The following is a 17,658-nucleotide window of genomic DNA, read 5'->3' on the forward strand; positions in this document are numbered from 1 at the left end:
TTTATCTCTCATATGTTCTGCTGCCCTGCCCAGCTCTGTCCTGCAGGGCAGCGTGTGGGGCTCTGGCCTCAGTGGGATGTGACAAACATTAAATACCAGAAACTCCCTGGGCTGCATTTACAAGAACGTGCCAATATCTGTCACCTACGTTGGACAGTGTGTCCCCAGCCTGAACCAACAGAAAAATGCCAACACCACAGTGAGACATGGAGGGCATGAAGAAGGAGAAAAAGGACAAGGCACACCCAATTTCCTCCATTTTGTCCCCTTTGGGCCCTTCATCTAGAATCCTAAAATTTCACTTTTGCACCCGTGCCACACTTAATGATTACTGATATCAAACACTCAGAGCTTGTAATTCATCCTGTAAGATTGAAAACTCTTTTCCGTGGACAGAGATCACAGCCAGTGTCTCTGGGGGCTCTGTCCAGGGGGTTCCTGACCCCTGCCAGGGTCCCAGACCTTCCAGCCAGAAGGAAGCTCTGGATTCCCACACTCCCAGGGGTGTGTGTGCTCAGGGGAAGATGCTTCTCCTCAGGAGTGAATCACGAGTGGCAGTCAGGAGCAGAGCTTTTAATTAAACAGCTCCCTGATAGCTGGCACCTTGAAAAACACCGTGTGTGGCACCCCTTGGTGAGCAGTTGGCATCAGAGCCACCTGAGGCACTGGGATCCATTCTCAAGGACTGTGTAAAACCAGCTAAATAATTAAAACTAATAATAATAATGAAAAAAAACCTCTGACAATTCCAATGTTTAAAAATTCAACATTTTGATGAAATATTAAATGCTAATTATTTCCTTGCACTTGTGCTGGCACCGCTTCTCTTGATGTTGGCAATTTAGCATCACATAGCAGTAATTGAAGTGTATTGTCAGCTTTTGTGTTACATTTACCACCCAGGCCCCAAACCCAACACTCCTAAAGCCTCTGTTTGATTTTAAGTGTTGAATACTTTGAAGTCTGCTTTAGTGGATTGGTCATACTGCTGTGAATACCAAAGCCAGCTGGCTAAATGGCTGGTGAAAAATGCCCCATGAGGAGCTGCCAGTCTGAGCAGTGAGCACAGAGAGATGGGCTCAATCAATACACCAGACACTAAATTAAATGCAAAATGAGAGGGCAAAAGGATATTCGGAAAGCATTTTATGGCTTTCATGTTTTATGTGTCATTTTAATTTCTACTCAGTGTGGTTGGATTAATTATTTGATATTAAAAAAAAAAGGTGTTGAACTTGGCTCAGGGTGGGCAGATGAAAGACGTGACTGGCAGGAGAAAATGCTGCATAAATTCCTTTGTTTACTTGCTTTCCTTTCTGTGTGAGCATATGTCAGTGCCTTGTTTTTTTGGAATGTGGAGGGGCACAGGGTGTGGATAGAATCAGTAGAATCATAAAATTACACAACTGCTGAGTTTGAAAAGACCTTTAAGGTCATCCAGTCCAACCTGTTGTTTGAAGGCTCCAGTGATTTGAAACTGGAGAAACGCTTGCATGTGGAGATATTTGTCTTGCTGTTTCACTGTCTCAAAGACATTCAGGCAGCCTTCATGGACAAAGAGCTTTTTTTCCCTCCCACTATATCAGTTTATGAATCTTCACACTGTTCTGGCGTGCAGTTCCAGCTGGGATTTCCAAAGCAGGCAGGAGATGCACATGAATGCACATCTGGGAATAAGAGCAAGAGCCTTGATGAAGGAGAAGGATTTGTTGCCTCGTTCAAGGCATCTCTCAGCTCTGAAAGAGCAGCTCCAGAAGACATCAGAGTGGGAGAGGCAGTGAGAGCCCAGGGATGCTTTGGGATTCCCAAAGCTCAGCTCACAGTTTGGATTGTGGGACATGTTTTCAGCCTGGAAGTGGAACATTGAAGGCTGGCAGTAAATGCTGAGCTCTTGGGGAGAGAGCAGAGGGTCTGGGTGAGGATTCCCAGGCAGCTCTTCCCACTGTGCCCAACACAACAGGAGCAGCAGCTCCCAGCTGGCGTCAGGGGGCTGGGCAGGGGGAATGGGGTGTGCTGCTCACCACATTGCTGAGGAAAAACACTTCTAAAAGGGTAAAGAAGCAGTGGTTTGTCCTGGGAAACCTCCGTGGGGTGGCACAGGTGGGACAGATGGCAGCCTGGCCGTGATGGGGAGTGCCGGTGCCTCCTGTGCAGCTGCCCCAGTGCCAGTGTGTGTGCCCAGATGGGACTGGGGGTGCTCTGAGGGCACATCTGCGTGTCCAGGAGCACTGGATTCAGCTCCCTGAGGAGGGGTTTGCCCTCAGGAGGGGAGGGTGGGCTCCTGCCAGCGCTGGGGTTATGGTGGCAGTGCCAGGGTGAGGAGTGGCCTGGCTGGACTTTGCTGTTCATGGGGGTTGGGCTCTCAGCTTCTGCTGGGGCTGCTTATCCAGTACCTGCTTTGGAGTCTGGGGGGTGATTAAATTAGCATCTCCAGCCAACTCTAAATTCACTGGTAACTTTTAAAAGCACAGACAATTAGCAGACTCAGTGGGAGAAGCAATTTAATGTGCTGCCAGCCTGTGTTTCAGTGGACTGTATGAATATAGCAGAAGCGCTTTCCCAGCAAGCTTCACATACCCTGAGTTTGCAGGGTTCAGTAATCCTCCTGAACTGCAGAAAGCACTAACCTCCTTCAGGGAACAAATAATAAAAAAAAAAGGTAATTTTATCAAGGATACATGGCCCTGTTGTTCCTGCCAGTGTGCTCAGAGCAGCTCCAGTCACAGAGCTGATCCTCAGGGAGCTTGGCAGGTTCCTTGGTGGTCAGAGCCACGAGCCTCTGGGACTGGCACTGCCAGGCATTTGGGAGTCCTGCTGGAGGTATTCCCTAGGGAATGTCCCTGCTGGCACCATTGCCCATCCTGGACTGCTAAACCAAGAGCCACTGGGTGAGCAATACAACATCTTAGGGGGTTTGTAGTAAATCCAAATGTAAAACTCCTGCTGGAGGCAGTGCCACCATGGTGTCCAACAAGACATCCGCCCATTTTCTCCTCTTTATTCATCATTAGCACTGCAAGGACAGGCCTTTTGCTGGATGGTTTCCTTAAGGGCTGTTTGGACATTTTCCATTGTGGGTTTTGGTCAGAAAGCCAGATTTGCAACAAATTTTTGTTTTTGTTCTGCTATCTGGAAGTTTCTCCCTACTTTTTGAGGGTGAAAGCTGAAATAGAAAAATCAGAAAGTTTTAAGGCACTGAACTGTAATCAAGTCTCCGCACTTTGCTTTCAGATGAAAAATTTTCTTCAGAAAGCTCATTAAAAAAAATAAACAAAATAAACCCTCCACAACCAAAGGCAGCTTTAATATACGTGAGTTTTTTGTGCAAAAGCCATAATTTAGTGATCCGCTCTGTGCTGGCTGGGGCACAATGGATGTTTGAGTGCTCTTTACTTTGGGGTTTAACCTATTGTAGGGTTTTCTGTAGGCTGCCATTCATGGCAGCCCTCAACAGCCAGTTCTGTTTCAGTGAAAGAGAAAGGAGATATTGTAATTCCTGCGAATTAGTGGAAAATTACTGGAGTGCAAAATCTCTTACAGGATCGAACATTAAAATTATTACAAAGAAGTGAATGCTTGAAGAGCACTAAAGCTCAGCCCCTCTGCCTGGGCAGGTTTGTGTGGGCTCAGAGTTAATGGGGGCAGAGAACTCCTGGGGTGTCCCAGGGCTTGGCCCCATCAGGGGTGGGGGAGCAGAGCTGTTCATGGTGTTAAAAATAACACTGAAATACAGGAAAAGTGAAGGGAGGGGGAGAACAGAAAAGGGAAAAACTCATTTTGGGGATAGAGCTCATAATGAGCCATTTTACCTCTCCATGCTGCTTTTTTTTTTTTTTTTTTTTTTGGTGGCCATCAAGTCCAAAATATTCTGGGAAGTTTGTGTATCACCAGGAAACAGAGGCTGAGCATCAAGGAAGGAATGAAAGAATGTGGCTGTGATTGGAACAACAACTGTCAGGCCACAAGGGTTGAGCCTAAATATCAAATCCAAGCTTACTGTGCTGAATGTGAGGTGCACAGGACCAGCTGGAAGTTCTGTTTGAGTTTTCTGTGCCTTTATGACAAAAATGCCTGTGTATTAGTGAGGGATTAGAGTCATTTAGAGGTGCAGAGGAAGCCACTCCCTCCTTCCTCTCCATGAATTGCATGGGATTGATGCCTTGTGAAGGCTGACCTGGAACAGAGGCTTGACAGAGTTAAAGAATAAAGCAGGGATTTATTCAAAGGATCTCCTCAATGGATCCACCTTGGGCAGCACCAGAACCCAGCCAGGGCTACACCCAAGATGAACCAAAATGGTCCCAAAATCCCTGACAGCTCACAGGGGCCCTCACTGGGATCAGTTCTGCTCCATTTGCCCATTGGAGTTCATTGTCCAGTTACAGCTTTAGGTTATGAAGTCACATCCTTGTTTTTCTCTGTTCATTCCATGTTCTTTGTGCTCTTGGGCCTGAGGAGCATTTGTCCTTGGTGCTCAGCTGGAGAAGGAATTGTTTTGTCTCCCTGCTCTGTGAAGAGAGCTCACCATCCCGTAATACAAAGCCCACACACTACAGCAGCTCAGAATCTGAAAAATAGAAAAGCCAAAACTTGAGGCATCAGGGTCAGTGTGTTCTTAATGCAGGAGACTCCATCAAATTCCCCTTCTGGCAGAGCTGACACCTGGGCATTCCTATCAATTGGAGGGAGCAGCATCAAGGATTCCTGAACCCAAAGTTGTGCTCAGCCAGACACCGAGTGGGATATTAATATAAATAACTGAGGTTATTAATAGAACCCAGCAGCCAACATATGGCTGTGTAGTGGAAGCAGAGTAAAGCATAAGCCACACATTCCTTTTTAAGAACATGCATTCACACCTTTCCCTTCACACAGGATATTTTTGGGATGACTCCACAGTTAGTCTGCTCTCCCCAACAGGCTATTTTTATCTCCTCACAACACGGCTTAGTTAAGAAAAATGGTGTTTTAGCAACAATTCTGTACATTTCAAACCCACTCCCTTCCAAAATAAACCCACCCCAGCAGATGCAGGTGGGAAATGGCAGTGGAGTGCTTGGATCAGCACCAGGCAGGGGAATTTTCTGGCTGCATTTCCAGCCTCGGGCACAGCTCGAGCCGTGTTGTGCTTTTCATGGATTTCAAATGCCATTCTAGGGCCCGTCTGGCAGAGTGCAAGCAGGCAGGGGCCACGCTCCCATCATTTATCTCAGCACCTCTTTGATTCTGGCTTGGTTTTTTCACAGCTGAGACTTGGAGGAATCTCAGGGATTGTCTTTAGCCACGTGAGCTGCTTGTGTTTCCAGCAGCTTTAGCTTTGGGGGAAAATCTCAACACCTGATCTTGCAGCCTTACCTGGCTTACGGAAAAAATGTTGATTTCTTTGTTGAGGGACTGTATGTCCATCTGTATTCTGTGCAAATGGAGGGTAAACCACAAAATCTATTCCTGTAGGTGGGAGGCAGGGAAATTTCCAATGGCTGCCTGTATCACTTATTTCTCATGCCATATTCTTAACGTGGTTTAAATTGGCAGTTTAGAGGAATTGCAGGCTCGGAGGCGTTAGGACACTCATCCTGCCTGCCAGCATCCCTTTCTAAGAACCTGGGAAGATTAGTGCAGCGTAGATTTTTCCCATGTTGAAGTTTCTAAGGATGAAAAGCTCCATGTGGAATATATCTGTGCAACTTCAGTGGCAAATATTGCTAAGCACATTATATATAGATAGAAAAGTGCCTTCTTTAGGGACTGCCACAGACTGCTCCTGAGATAGTTAAGCAGACAAGTAAATAGTAAAATATGGGTATATTTAGCACTCCAGAAGGAGATGGATGGCGTTCAGACTTCACATCACACGAGCTCTTAAAGTCTTTACCTCTGTGTAATCCCTTGTAGTCAGCACTGATGTGGTGGCACATTTGGGACCTAATTACAAGCTCCACTGCCAATCCAAGTACCAAATGGTGAGGGACAGTTTTGGAAGGCAAAAACCAGAGGCATCCTGACTCATGGATCATGAGTAGCAGGGAAGGAGAGGCAGGAAAAGGCCGACACAGTTTAATGGGATTTGGATTAAATGTGGTTTAATGGGATTTAGGTGTAATTGTGGGTTTGAATGCCTGCCTGCCTCTCTGGTTTGTGCAGGCACTGCTTGGGTGGATGTATCCTGGTTTCCATCCACTTCAAAAATCACACTGGAGTGCCTGTGGTCAAACTGGGGATCTGACTTCACAGAGGCCCCTGCCAGGCTTGTCACAGCACATCCCCCTGGGGTGGTGGGAGGGCAGTGCCTGAAATGGTGGCCAGAGAGCCAGAGGGGTTGTGGAAAGCTCTGGTAACCTTTCCCACGTGAGTTCAGAACAGATTTTCCTTCTGGATTTTTTTTTTTCCTTCTTGATGTATTTTCCTTCTGGATTTTTTTTCCTGTTTGTGTCAAGCTTGAGGCCTTCCCACTTCAAACTCCCCCTCTTTTCCCCAGGCTCTTGAAAAGACTCAGGTGTAGTTCTGTCTGCCATGCCAGCCCGGAAAAACTGCAGAGAATATTTGCAAGGGTTATCTTGGAATCAAACCCACCACCTCACTTGGATAGCATCCATCTCCTCTTTCTTCCCTTCTTCCTGGCCTTTCATAAGAACGTTTCTGCTCTTGTTGAGGATATTCATTCACATTCATACCCACACACAAATTCTGCGGTGATGTAATGGTTCATTAGTGACAGAGAGCCTTGGGATTTTTAGCTAAAATACATGAAATGGTAGAGCTGTATTGCAGTTAGTGGAAAGGAGCTGAGTTGAGCTGGTTTTCATCTTGTTGTCTTCCTTCCAAGGATGTGTCCCACTAAAAACAGCACTCATCATTGCAAATGAAGGTCATGGACCCTGCTAGCTGTCCTTGGAGGAAGGCTTATGTGGAAACAAGTTCCAGCTCTCCCATAACTGGAGTAGCCGCATCACCAAATTTGGGAACCTCAGGTGTGGTACACAACTTGGTGTTTCTTTAAAATCCTTCAGAAGCAGTTTGTTGGGGAGCTTTTCCTCCCGTGTCAAACTGAGTTACTCCTTGCTTTGTCTCACTGATACTTTTATGCCTCGTGCTTTCCTACAAGCTCGGAGGTGTTGTAAGGAATGAGCAGAGCTGGCAGCCTGGCTGCTGTGGGGTGACACGGTGACAGCAACTCCGAGCAGCTCTTGTGCGTTCCTGGCAGCGGGGTGTGAACAAGGAGCAGTGTCCTGAAGTGGGGACATTGCAGGGAATCCAAACAGGCAGGGGAGTGACCCTGGCCAAGGCTGTGATCCCTTTTCTGGGCTGGCTCCCTGGGCTCTGGGGGACAGCTCCATTTGTTCCCACAAATTGCAGGGTCATGTTCCATCCCTTTCATTTCCAAGCCTCCAGCCACTAGAGGGAGAGAATGCCACATATTTATGGCTTCGTTTGCGAGTGGGGATGTGTTTAATGAAGGAATTCAGCAAGGCTTGCCAGGCAGTCCCAAAGCTGGTTTAACCCTTTCATTCATGACAAGGACACCAGCGAGGAGTTGTGGGCTGAGGGGAGGAAGCAGGGCTGGGAGCTGGAAAAAGGCAATGTCAGAAATTGAGTTTTATACGCTTCTGAAAGGGAGACAGGATTGAAACTTGCCTTTGCAGATTGAGCCCTGGAAGGCTGAGGAGGGGACTGTGGGATTTGGAGGAGTCTGGAAAAGAAAATAAGCTAGGAGTGAGCAGCACATCCAGTGGTTTGGAGAGCCACAGCCCTCGGCCTGCAGTGTTATTTATCAGGGGAATTCACATCCCTCTGCACGTGGGGAGAGGGGAAGAGAAAATCTCTTTGCTTTGCTTTTGATTCCAGAGGTTGACTCAAGGCAAGGCTCTTTCAGAAGGGAAACCTCACAATGTTTTAGCAGCCTGAAGTATTGAAAGAGAGGATTTCACTGGGAAATGTCCCTGGCTCTAAAAGTGAATAGTTCCAGTTAATAGAGAGGCTCAGCAAAGAGGTTTCCTTAGGCTGATGGAGCATCCATGCAGATGATGCCCCAGCTCTGGAAGTTCTCCTGGTGAGGCTGGGGCTGGTCTCAGCTGCTCCTCTCCCTTCCCGTTTGTTTTGCCCAGATGTGCCCTGGCTGGCACAGCTGAGGGCAGACACAGGGAAGCAGGGAGGGAAATGTGCAGGAGAAACCTTGAGACTGACCTGACCCAGGCACACTGGAAAAATGGGCATGTATGGACTAAATGTACATCATCCTGGTCAAAACACTCCTCATTGTCCTGGGTGTCCATCACTGCGCAGCCCACACTTGGAGAGCTGAGGTTGGGCTGCTCCAGGAGCCTTGCCTGCTCTGCTGAGTGCTCCTCCTTGCACCTCTGGGGCTCCCAACATGTCCTGGAAACTCAGACTGACTGAGGCCATGAGAACAGGGCTGGGAGCTGAGCTGCTTCAGCTCAGCATCCAGGGCCAGGGGTCACAGCTTGCATTAAATAACAGAGCAAGAGGAGCGCTGAGTGAATGTGAAAGGCTCCTCCATGGCTCCGTGCATTCCAATGAACTGTGGCCATAAATACCAGCTGCTCGTTAAGCCCTCACCTGCCTGGTGGAGATGAGAGGTCCTGGGGGACCAAGCTCCTTGCCTTGTGCTTTGCTGGTGGAGAGCCAGGCTGTAAAGTTGGTTTTGAGGCAGGAATCCCATGGGCTCGAGTGGAAGTTATGCTGTGCCTGGATCAGGCTGTGCCTGTTCACTGCTGTGCTTTCCATGGCAGGAAAACCAGTTCTGTCCAGGGCTTTGTGTGTGTCTGTGGGTGTAGGACCAGGCTGGGCTGCTCCTCCAAAGGCACTCAGCTCCAGTGAGATCCCCACGGGCTTTGGGAGGGGGAGAGGGGACAGGCAGGAGCTCAGATGTGAGTCTGGCTGTTGGTTTGGGACAGGCAGGAGCTCAGGTGTGAGTCTGGCTGTTGGCTTGGGACAGGCAGGCGCTCAGGTGTGAGTCTGCCTGTTGGTTTGGGACAGGCAGGACCTCAGATGTGAGTCTGGCTGTTGGTTTGGGACAGGCAGGAGCTCAGGTGTGAGTCTGGCTGTTGGTTTTGGGACAGGCAGGTGCTCAGGTGTGAGTCTGCCTGTTGGTTTGGGACAGGCAGGAGCTCAGGTGTGAGTCTGGCTGTTGGTTTGGGACAGGCAGGAGTTTAGGTATGAGTCTGGCTGTTGGTTTTGGGACAGGCAGGAGTTTAGGTATGAGTCTGGCTGTTGGTTTTGGGACAGGCAGGAGTTTAGGTGTGAGTCTGGCTGTTGGTTTGGGACAGGCAGGAGCTCAGGTGTGAGTCTGGCTGTTGGTTTGGGACAGGCAGGAGCTCAGGTGTGAGTCTGCCTGTTGGTTTGGGACAGGCAGGACCTCAGATGTGAGTCTGGCTGTTGGTTTGGGACAGGCAGGAGCTCAGGTGTGAGTCTGGCTGTTGGTTTGGGACAGGCAGGACCTCAGATGTGAGTCTGGCTGTTGGTTTGGGACAGGCAGGACCTCAGATGTGAGTCTGGCTGTTGGTTTGGGACAGGCAGGAGCTCAGGTGTGAGTCTGGCTGTTGGTTTGGGACAGGCAGGACCTCAGATGTGAGTCTGGCTGTTGGTTTGGGACAGGCAGGAGCTCAGGTGTGAGTCTGGCTGTTGGTTTTGGGACAGGCAGGAGTTTAGGTATGAGTCTGGCTGTTGGTTTTGGGACAGGCAGGAGTTTAGGTATGAGTCTGGCTGTTGGTTTTGGGACAGGCAGGAGCTCAGGTGTGAGTCTGGCTGTTGGTTTTGGGACAGGCAGGAGTTTAGATTGTGAGTCCATCTGTTGGTTTGGGACAGGCAGGAGTTTGGATTGTGAGTCTGGCTGTTGGTTTTGGAAGAGGGCCAGGCTCTGAGAACCCCCAGGCCATGCTGAGGGCCCTGGAGGCTCCATCCTGGGCTCCTGCATGGAATGTGCCTCCAGGCACCAGGGAGGAGCACAGCCTCAGCGTTTATGGACTTGCCAGTCCCTTGTGACCACAAAATGCATGACCCAGGGCAGCATTTATTGTTTCCCTGTCAATCTTCTCATGAACAGCAATGCTAAGCTCTAGTTTTCTTTTTAAAAAAAAAGTCTTTTTTGGCTGCAGATCTCTTAGTAGACAAATGAAATGAATTTATATATGAGCATTGTGCTGCTCGTAAAGCCCTTTCAGTTTCCAATTTAGTTTTTATTCCTTTTTTTAATCTCCATAGGATTTTCCCTAAATAAGCAGAACTAGGGCAGTACTAGTGACAGATGGATGTAAAGAAGACTTGGATGCTGGAGAGACTTTACTGGGCTTGGGGATCTGAACTGGGGTGCTTTCTTCATCACCCAAAGAGTTTAATTTGTCTGCAGATTATTAATTTTCACCTCTAAAGCAGAGGGCATGGCAACAGAGAGTGTTCCTTGGCAACAGACTCCTTAGGTTCATTAAAGCAGAGGTGGGAGGTTTGCAGAAGGAAAAAGTTGAGAGTTATTAGCAAATCAAATGGGTTGAGGCATGAGGAGTCTTGTCAGTCAGGCGGGGGTGACAGGAGAAGGAATAGTAAACAACATGCAAACCATCTTGAAGGAGATGTTTTGGAAGGAGGCAGATCCAGGATTTGCCTGTTTTCCTGCCTTCCCAAGGCTGAGGAGGGCTGGGAGGAACCTCTGTGTGTCTGGCAGACTGTGGGCAGTGAACTGAAGAGGTTACTTAATAAAAAAAATTGCTTTTTACAAACAGGATTCCAAACTGTGGTTTCCCACTAGGGCTTTCGTAGAAGTTCCAGTTTATTTTGATCCTCTCCAAAACTGAAGCTGGCATTTTGTTGGTAAAATCCCACAAAAAGCCATTTGAGGGGAGTCTGTGGGAGCGTGGCCATGCCCAATCCATGCCCAGTCCATGCCCTCCCTCCTTCCCCATGGAGCAGGCTGTGTGCCACACACCTCTGCCTGGAGCCAGATGGGGGCTGTTTGCACTGTGTCTGCTAAATATAAATACTGCAATTAATTAATAATGCCCAATGCACATAATTAAATTAGCAATAACTCGAGTTTGTACCAACATACAGAGTGTGCATACAACTGCTCCAGACTGGAGAAGGGATTTGGAGCAGGGGGAGACAGGTTTGGGCTGCCCTGTCTGTCCCTGCCAGTGGCCACTGGGTCCCTGTGGGAGGTCAGGGGAAGCCTCTGGTTCTCAGGTAATGATCTCTCTCCTTTGCTGTGGTGAACAGCCAGATCCCAATCACATCCATCAGAGCAAAGCATTGCAGGCACTTGTTCCAGTCCTATGGTTCTATGATTCTATAATTTATGACTGAAACTATCTTTGTGTCAGAGTTAGTTCAGGAGGACACTCGTATCTGGGCTTCTGAATATGTCATCTCCTATTAAAGAACAAACAAACTCCCTTGTAATGTACCATAAATAATAATAATACTTTGCAAGAGCCCGAAGCGCTGTGTTATTGCTGTGCTAATCAGGGAGGCACTGGGCCATTAGGAGAATATTCCATGGGGTTTGGGCTTTTTTTCCTGCAGGAAGGTACGTGTTTCATAGCTGTATAGCGTGGCTGATTGGTTTATAAAGCCAGGCTGAATAATTCCTAGTAGAGGTTAGACAAATTCCCCTCCTTTCTCATTAATTAACCTGTAGGATTTGGTGCCTGTTCTTTGCAGTTCAATAGAGACAATGACTGCAGGAAAATATATTTGTGCTCTCTGATATGGAATAAAGAACATCTGCCTTCTGCAGCAGTGAAATACCAGCGTGTGGCAGGGCTCTCCAAAGGGCACTGCCAACCTCTCCTGCCTCAGTGAGGAAATTCCAGGCTGAAATTTCAGTGGGGAGGTGCTGCCTGGGGGATGTTGTCCAATGCAGCATCGTAGCTTGGGAGGGAAGGCAGTGGGTGAAAAGCAAAAGAAAGGAAATCCCCTCATGGAAACAGCAGCAGGGTGGAGGAAAAAGCATTTTGGCAAAAGTTCCCACATCCAGAGAGTGGTTTAAAGCAAAACTCTTCCAGTGGGATTAAGGAAGGGAGGCCTTGAAGAGCTAAAGGAGATTTCAGTGGTGATGTGGTAACACAGTAGCAGGAAGAAAAGAGGAGAGGCAGGTGAAATCCTGCAGTGCTGCTCTCACAGGCTGCAGGAAAAGGAACCTTCATGTTTGGGATCCCAGGGCTGTGTTCTGGGTGTCTCAAACCAGGGCTCTGCTCCCAAAAGCTGCCCTGCAGTGCTGTAACTAATGGTGGCAGAGCAGGGTGGCTTGTGGGAGGACTGCATTGGAGATTGGATTGCAGTGGGAATGTTGGTAAAGTCTCCTGTGTGTCATTTCCATGCCTCCAGATGTGTTGGATGAGGCACAAGGATGGAGGTTATTTTTGCTGTTTCACTGTGGTGTGATACTGAGTGTGCTCCTGCTCATACCCAGTTGCTTGGCTTTTGAGTGGCTCTCCAGCTGCAGAGAATTAGGAGAAAATAAGTTCCACGTGGAAAAGTGGCAATTATCTGATAATTCAGGCAGTTGCTGCTACTGCAGAGGTATTCACTGCCCCTTCCTTCCCTGCCTTCACCTCTCTGCTCCCCTGGGAGGTTCTTGCCCATTATTTGTGTCATTGGCAGTCACAGGGAGACTCCAGACTGGGCTGGGCTGTCTGGGGGTGGAGCACCCCAGCTGATTTTGGTTCTTATTCTGGAGAGATAGAGAGACATTTCTGGAGGCTGTGACAGGTCAGATATGACCAAACCACAGCTCTGCTGAGACTGACCGGGACATTGTGTTATTGATGAGCAACCCTGCAGTTCTTCCTGGGGATTTCCTCTGGAGTGATCCCCCAGACAAACCACCTGAGCAAAGCCTCATCTCTCCCTCCCACACACGTGGTAGAAATCCCATTTTCTTGCAGGCTAAATCCCAGGGCAGGAGCCTGCAGGGCAAACTCTGTGCCCAAGCAGCACACACTGAAAGCTGCCTCTGTTTCCCTGTGGGCAGTGTGGGTTTTCCTACCAGAGCGGTGCCCTGGGGCACACTCCCACAGAGCTCTGTGACTCACGCCCAGCTCGGGGGTGTGCCTGGCAATATTTCATGTCTGGGGTGTGCTGCCTGGGCACAGAGCCCACTGTGCCCTCAGGTGTGCTGGGCTGCAGCATCCCCTGGCACACCTGGCACGGGAGCCAGCACGTGGTGCCCCTCCCTGGAAGATGCTTTGTTCCAGTGGGGGGAAGTGGAGAATCAGAGAGTCACTGAATATCCTGAGCTGGAAGGAGCCCACAGGGATCACCCCAGCCCAGCTCCTGGCCCTGCACAGGACCCAGAAGAAGCTCACAGGTGGCGTTTCCCGGCTCCCCGTGCTCTGGCAGGGACACTGGGCTTGGTCCCCTGCCCGCTGGCTGCCTGCAGAGTACTTTGCATTGACAATGAGGCAGCAGAGGTGCATTTTCTTGGCAGGGGAATGAGGCTGGGTTCTCTCTGAGGTTCCCTGTGCCAGAGAGAACGGCTGCCCCAGTGCTCTGGGCAGGATGGGATTTGTGTGCAGCCTGCTGCCCTTTCAGAGGTTTGGCTGATCTTGGGGCATTCTTGCCTTTCAGCACCTTCGCAGGGAGCAAGAGCTAACCTGGCAACTCTTGGTTTGCTTCTCAAATCAGCTTAGTGTAAACAAGGCGTAGGGAGTGAAACAGTGGAATATGAGCCTTATTGACAGGCCTGGTCAACAGCTGGCAGGAGGAGAGAAACTGGGATCATTCTGCTCGTGTGCAGCAGTCCTGCACTGGAATTGTCCTCCTCCTCCACATCCACATTCCCGGTTAGAGCAACAGGGTGGGACGTGCCAGACAAACCCCTTTCCCTTTGCACTGCCAGGGTGTAACTTTGACCAAAGTGAGTGCAGTTACTGGGATGATGCAGTGCATGGTTTAAAGCTGATTTTGTGCTTCAGAGGATCATTGTTGTATGTGGTGACGACAGGGCAGATCTCATTTAGTGTTTCCTGGTGGAAAGAATATTTACCCTTCAGTCAGAGATCATTGCTCTGTCTTCAGTCCAAGTTTCTGAGGGAAGTTTCAGGATGTCTGTCTGTCTGTCAGTTCTGCTATCCCAGCTCTCCCAGCCCCTGCAACTTTTGAGTCACTTGGTGAGGCTGTGCTGGTTCTGTCTGACATCCTGAGCAGGTGAGGTACCTGTGAGATCCGAGTTCCAGGGCTGCACAAAGCCGTGGCCATCACCTGCTGCAGGAGATGGGGCTCTCCCCAGAGAGCCCCTGACTGACAGCACATGCTAGAGTGGCTGTCAGAGGTGGGATTTTCCAACCAGAACCCTCCTGTGGATGGAAATAACTTACCTGGTGTTTCTGTCACTGGAAACTTAGGCAGAATTCCAAAGTTTGGACAGCTATAAGCATTTGCCTCCTGACTCCTTCTCTTGTCAGCCATCTCTGGGAATAATGATGGCTGTCAGTGCCTGTGCAAAAGGTGATGGGATGTGGCTTGATGGAACTGGAGCAGGCTGTGTGGGGCCCCAGCAGTGCAGAGATGCTGGGCATCATCTCTTCAGTCCTGCCTGCACTTCTGGTCTGTCCCATTCCAATAATAAGTGAAGACACCTAAGCTCTGATCCTGCTGAGTGGCACAGGACCAGCAGAAAGTGGCAGTCACGAGGAGCTGCGTGTTGTTCCCTGACTCAAAATCTCCAGCTGCAGGAAAATGTTGACTCTTCCAGAGGCCAGGAGCAAGAGATCCAAATGCCCTTCTGCCCTTGAGGCGTGGAGAAGAAACCTATGCAAACACAACCCTAAATCCTCTGCAGCTGTAACTGAGGAGATCAGAGATCCTCCACAGATTTTGCAGCATATCCTGTGCGTGGATCCAGCATGTCCAGTGTCCCCAGTGCCCAGAGCACGCTGCCAGCCATTCCCCACGTTGTCTCCACCATTCCTACCTGCCCTCTCATTGTCCCTGAAACCAACTGCAGGACTCAGCTGCCAAAGAGGGGATTTTGGGAATATTGCTGGGGCATTTTCCTGTACTCAGGGGTGTGTCAGTCCTTCTCCGGGCTGCCCCTTCCTGTGGGCACCGAGCCCCGGGATGGCGGCAGGGGCTGCGCCGCCGGCGCCGTGAGCGGCCTTGGCCAGGTCCTGGCTGCCAGCGCCGTGTCCGTGCCCACCATGGGGAGATCCATGTCGACGTGCGTGTCCCGGCTGGAGGATCCGCGAGGATGCGGCCCTGTTCCCAGTTGGCTCTACACATCCCATATGCTGCCGCCGCCTCTTCTAACCAGCGCCAGACACCGCGAGCTCCTCTCCCTCGACGTGGTGGGTGGCCGGATCGATGAGCAACGCTTAGCGAGCGCGTTTGCTTTCCTAACCGTACAGCTGTGGCCAGAAAGTGGGGAAAATCCGGGGCAGCAGGCAGGGGATGAAGAGCCGGAGTGGGGAGCAGGGCACGGACGCTGGGCGAGGATCACCCCGGGCAGGTGCAGCGCTGGGCCGGGCCGGGAGCTTTGCTTTCAGTGGGAAGGGGACTCATCCTTCACGTGGAGAGCAGAATGAGAACCTGCTGCCCTTTGAACGTCAGCAAAATCCCCAGCCCTTGCTGAGCGTGGAGCATGTGCTGGCTCTGCAGAGCCGGCGTCCTGCAGCGCTGGGGGCGAGGGTGACCGGCCACCGGCAGGAGGGCACGGGCGGGGACCCTCCCCAAGTTCGCATCGCTCCCCCCTCCCTCCCCTCGCTTCCACTCCCCTCCCCTCCTGCAGAGTTTCAAAGCACGGAAGGGGAAAAAAAAAAAAAAAGAAAGAAAAAGGACATCCCCCTCCCCTCAAATCCCTCGGTCCGTGACTGAAATAAATAAGCACAATCCCAGGTAGCGAGGAGGCTGCTAATAACGTGCTCCTGACAGGCACGGGATTGCCGGGCTGAGGGATGGCTGACTGAAAGCTCCAGGCTAGGGTGGGGGTGGGGGGGCTTCTTTTTTTTCCTGCCAGCTCTCGCCAGGCAGTAGGGATTTTTTTTTTCTTCCCCTCTCTGATAATAAGGACATCATCAGAAGCAAGATGCAGTGGCTAAGGGATGGAACAGGAATGGTGAGTTCAGGTAGCTATGTCTTTCTCTTTTCCTCTTATTGCAGTACTTTGACAGGGAAATGAACCTCCGTCCTATCTCCTGACTCCTCCTTTACTCCCTGTCCTTGAAACCATTGATCACTCTGTAGCCATTTTATAGACTCTGCATTCCCCAACTGCTGAGCAAAAGAAGAAATTAAAAGAGAGGCAGGAGGGTGGGCATGCCTCGGGGCGTGGGAGGGGGTTCCGTAGGGCGAGCCGGTGGGTTCGGCGGGGAGAAGCGGAGGATTTGCCCGCTTCCCCGGCGTGTGGGGTGTGCGGTGGGAGAGCACCGGAGGAGAGGAGTGCCGGCACAGGGCTGGCTCTGCCCGGGGCAGCCGGGACTGTCAGCCGTGCCCCTCCGCCGGATGCTGAGCGGCGGTGCGGGGGGAGCCCGGTGTGCCGAGCCCGGGCGCGGCCGCGGCAGCCGGGCACACGCCGGCTGCTCCGGCTCGGCCAGGGCAGCTCCCGCCGCCCTGCTCCTGCCTCGGAGGGCTGCGGCTGCCGGGGGAAGCGGGGCAGTTCCCCCAGCCCAGCAGGGCCCCTCCGCTTCATTCAGGAACTTGCCCGGGAAGCGATGCGGTTGTCGGGAGACCCTCCTCCCGGCCCGTGCTTCGCTCTGGCGTTCCCCGCACGGCTGGTGTTGGCTTTGCCCTTCGCTGCCTTCCCCGTGCTGCGGGAGGCTCGGGCATCGCTGCGGGCTGGTCCCGGCTCCGGAACCGCTCGGGCTCAGGCCGAGCTGGCGTCACCCGGCTCAGCCCCCGCGTTCCGGCGCCGGCGGCACCGGCAGATGCCGCCGGCAGCGGGGAGCCTTCGGGAGGGATGGCTGCCCGTTCTCCCTCCTGCTGCCCTGCATCCCCTCTGCTCCCCGCTCCGCACGCAGGCGGGCCCGGGGGCTTTGTGGCTTTGTGCTCCCGAACGGCTCGGGCGCCGCTGGCAGCGCCGTGCGGGGCGCCGGCAGCAGCCTGCAGTGAACACGGTTGTTCAGGGTCCTGTTCAAGGCTTCTCTGCCGCCCAGCAGCACCTCGGGGCTCTGCTGCCGCGGAGGGATGGCATTCCTTCCTCCTTCCTCCATCCTCCTTGCCCCGCACTTTGCCCCTATCCTTGTCGGGGATAAAAAGTGGTGCCGGCTGAGGCTCCTGCCTCCCTTTCCCTCCTCTCCCAGGTGGCTGCTGAGCCCCGCTGGGGAGGGGCTGGGCATGCTGCAGGACCAAGTGCTTTTCTAATTGACACAGCACAGGACTTGACACTTCCTTGTCCTCTCATCTTCACAGATTCCTTCCTTGCTGCCGGCTGTGTTATTCTGTTCTCATTAGTCCAATCTTTGCTTTGTTTTTGAGAGAAATTACAGTGGTTACTGTAGGCTGCAAGAGAAGATTTTTTTTTTTTTTTTTGGGAAAGTAAAACTCCATTAGTTGATTTTGAAGCGAGAATTTCCCAATATTGCTCCTTCTAACAAGGGAAAAGTAAAAGACAGAGCTGTAGTTCCTGTATTTCATACAGCACTTCAACAGCCTCAGCAGTGTTTGGAGATACTCTGCATATCTCCAGATAGCTGAAAAGAAAAAATTATT

The 17,658-nt window shown here is 51.1% G+C and overlaps 2 protein-coding genes across 6 annotated transcripts in view; one reads left to right on the forward strand and one right to left on the reverse strand.

Annotated features, from left to right (window-relative positions):
- The window catches only part of C4AH8orf48 (chromosome 4A C8orf48 homolog), a 429,052-nt gene that overhangs the window by 164,156 nt on the left and 247,238 nt on the right, over nucleotides 1-17,658 (reverse strand). The gene's annotated exons all lie outside the window — the stretch shown is intronic.
- Nucleotides 1-17,658, forward strand: part of ARHGEF9 (Cdc42 guanine nucleotide exchange factor 9) — a 198,906-nt gene that overhangs the window by 62,108 nt on the left and 119,140 nt on the right. Inside the window, exon 1 of one of the 5 annotated variants that reach the window (XM_021525297.4) lies at nucleotides 15,831-16,066. The exons of the other annotated variants lie outside the window; for them this stretch is intronic. Coding sequence (XP_021380972.1) covers nucleotides 16,037-16,066 — 30 coding nt within the window. The 5' untranslated portion in view covers nucleotides 15,831-16,036. Of the gene's footprint in view, nucleotides 1-15,830; nucleotides 16,067-17,658 lie in introns of those variants that run through there. 5 annotated transcript variants of the gene reach the window in all.

This window comes from Lonchura striata, chromosome 4A (genome assembly GCF_050655825.1).
Source record: "Lonchura striata isolate lonStrDom1 chromosome 4A, ASM5065582v1, whole genome shotgun sequence".
Taxonomy (NCBI): Eukaryota; Metazoa; Chordata; class Aves; order Passeriformes; family Estrildidae; genus Lonchura; species Lonchura striata.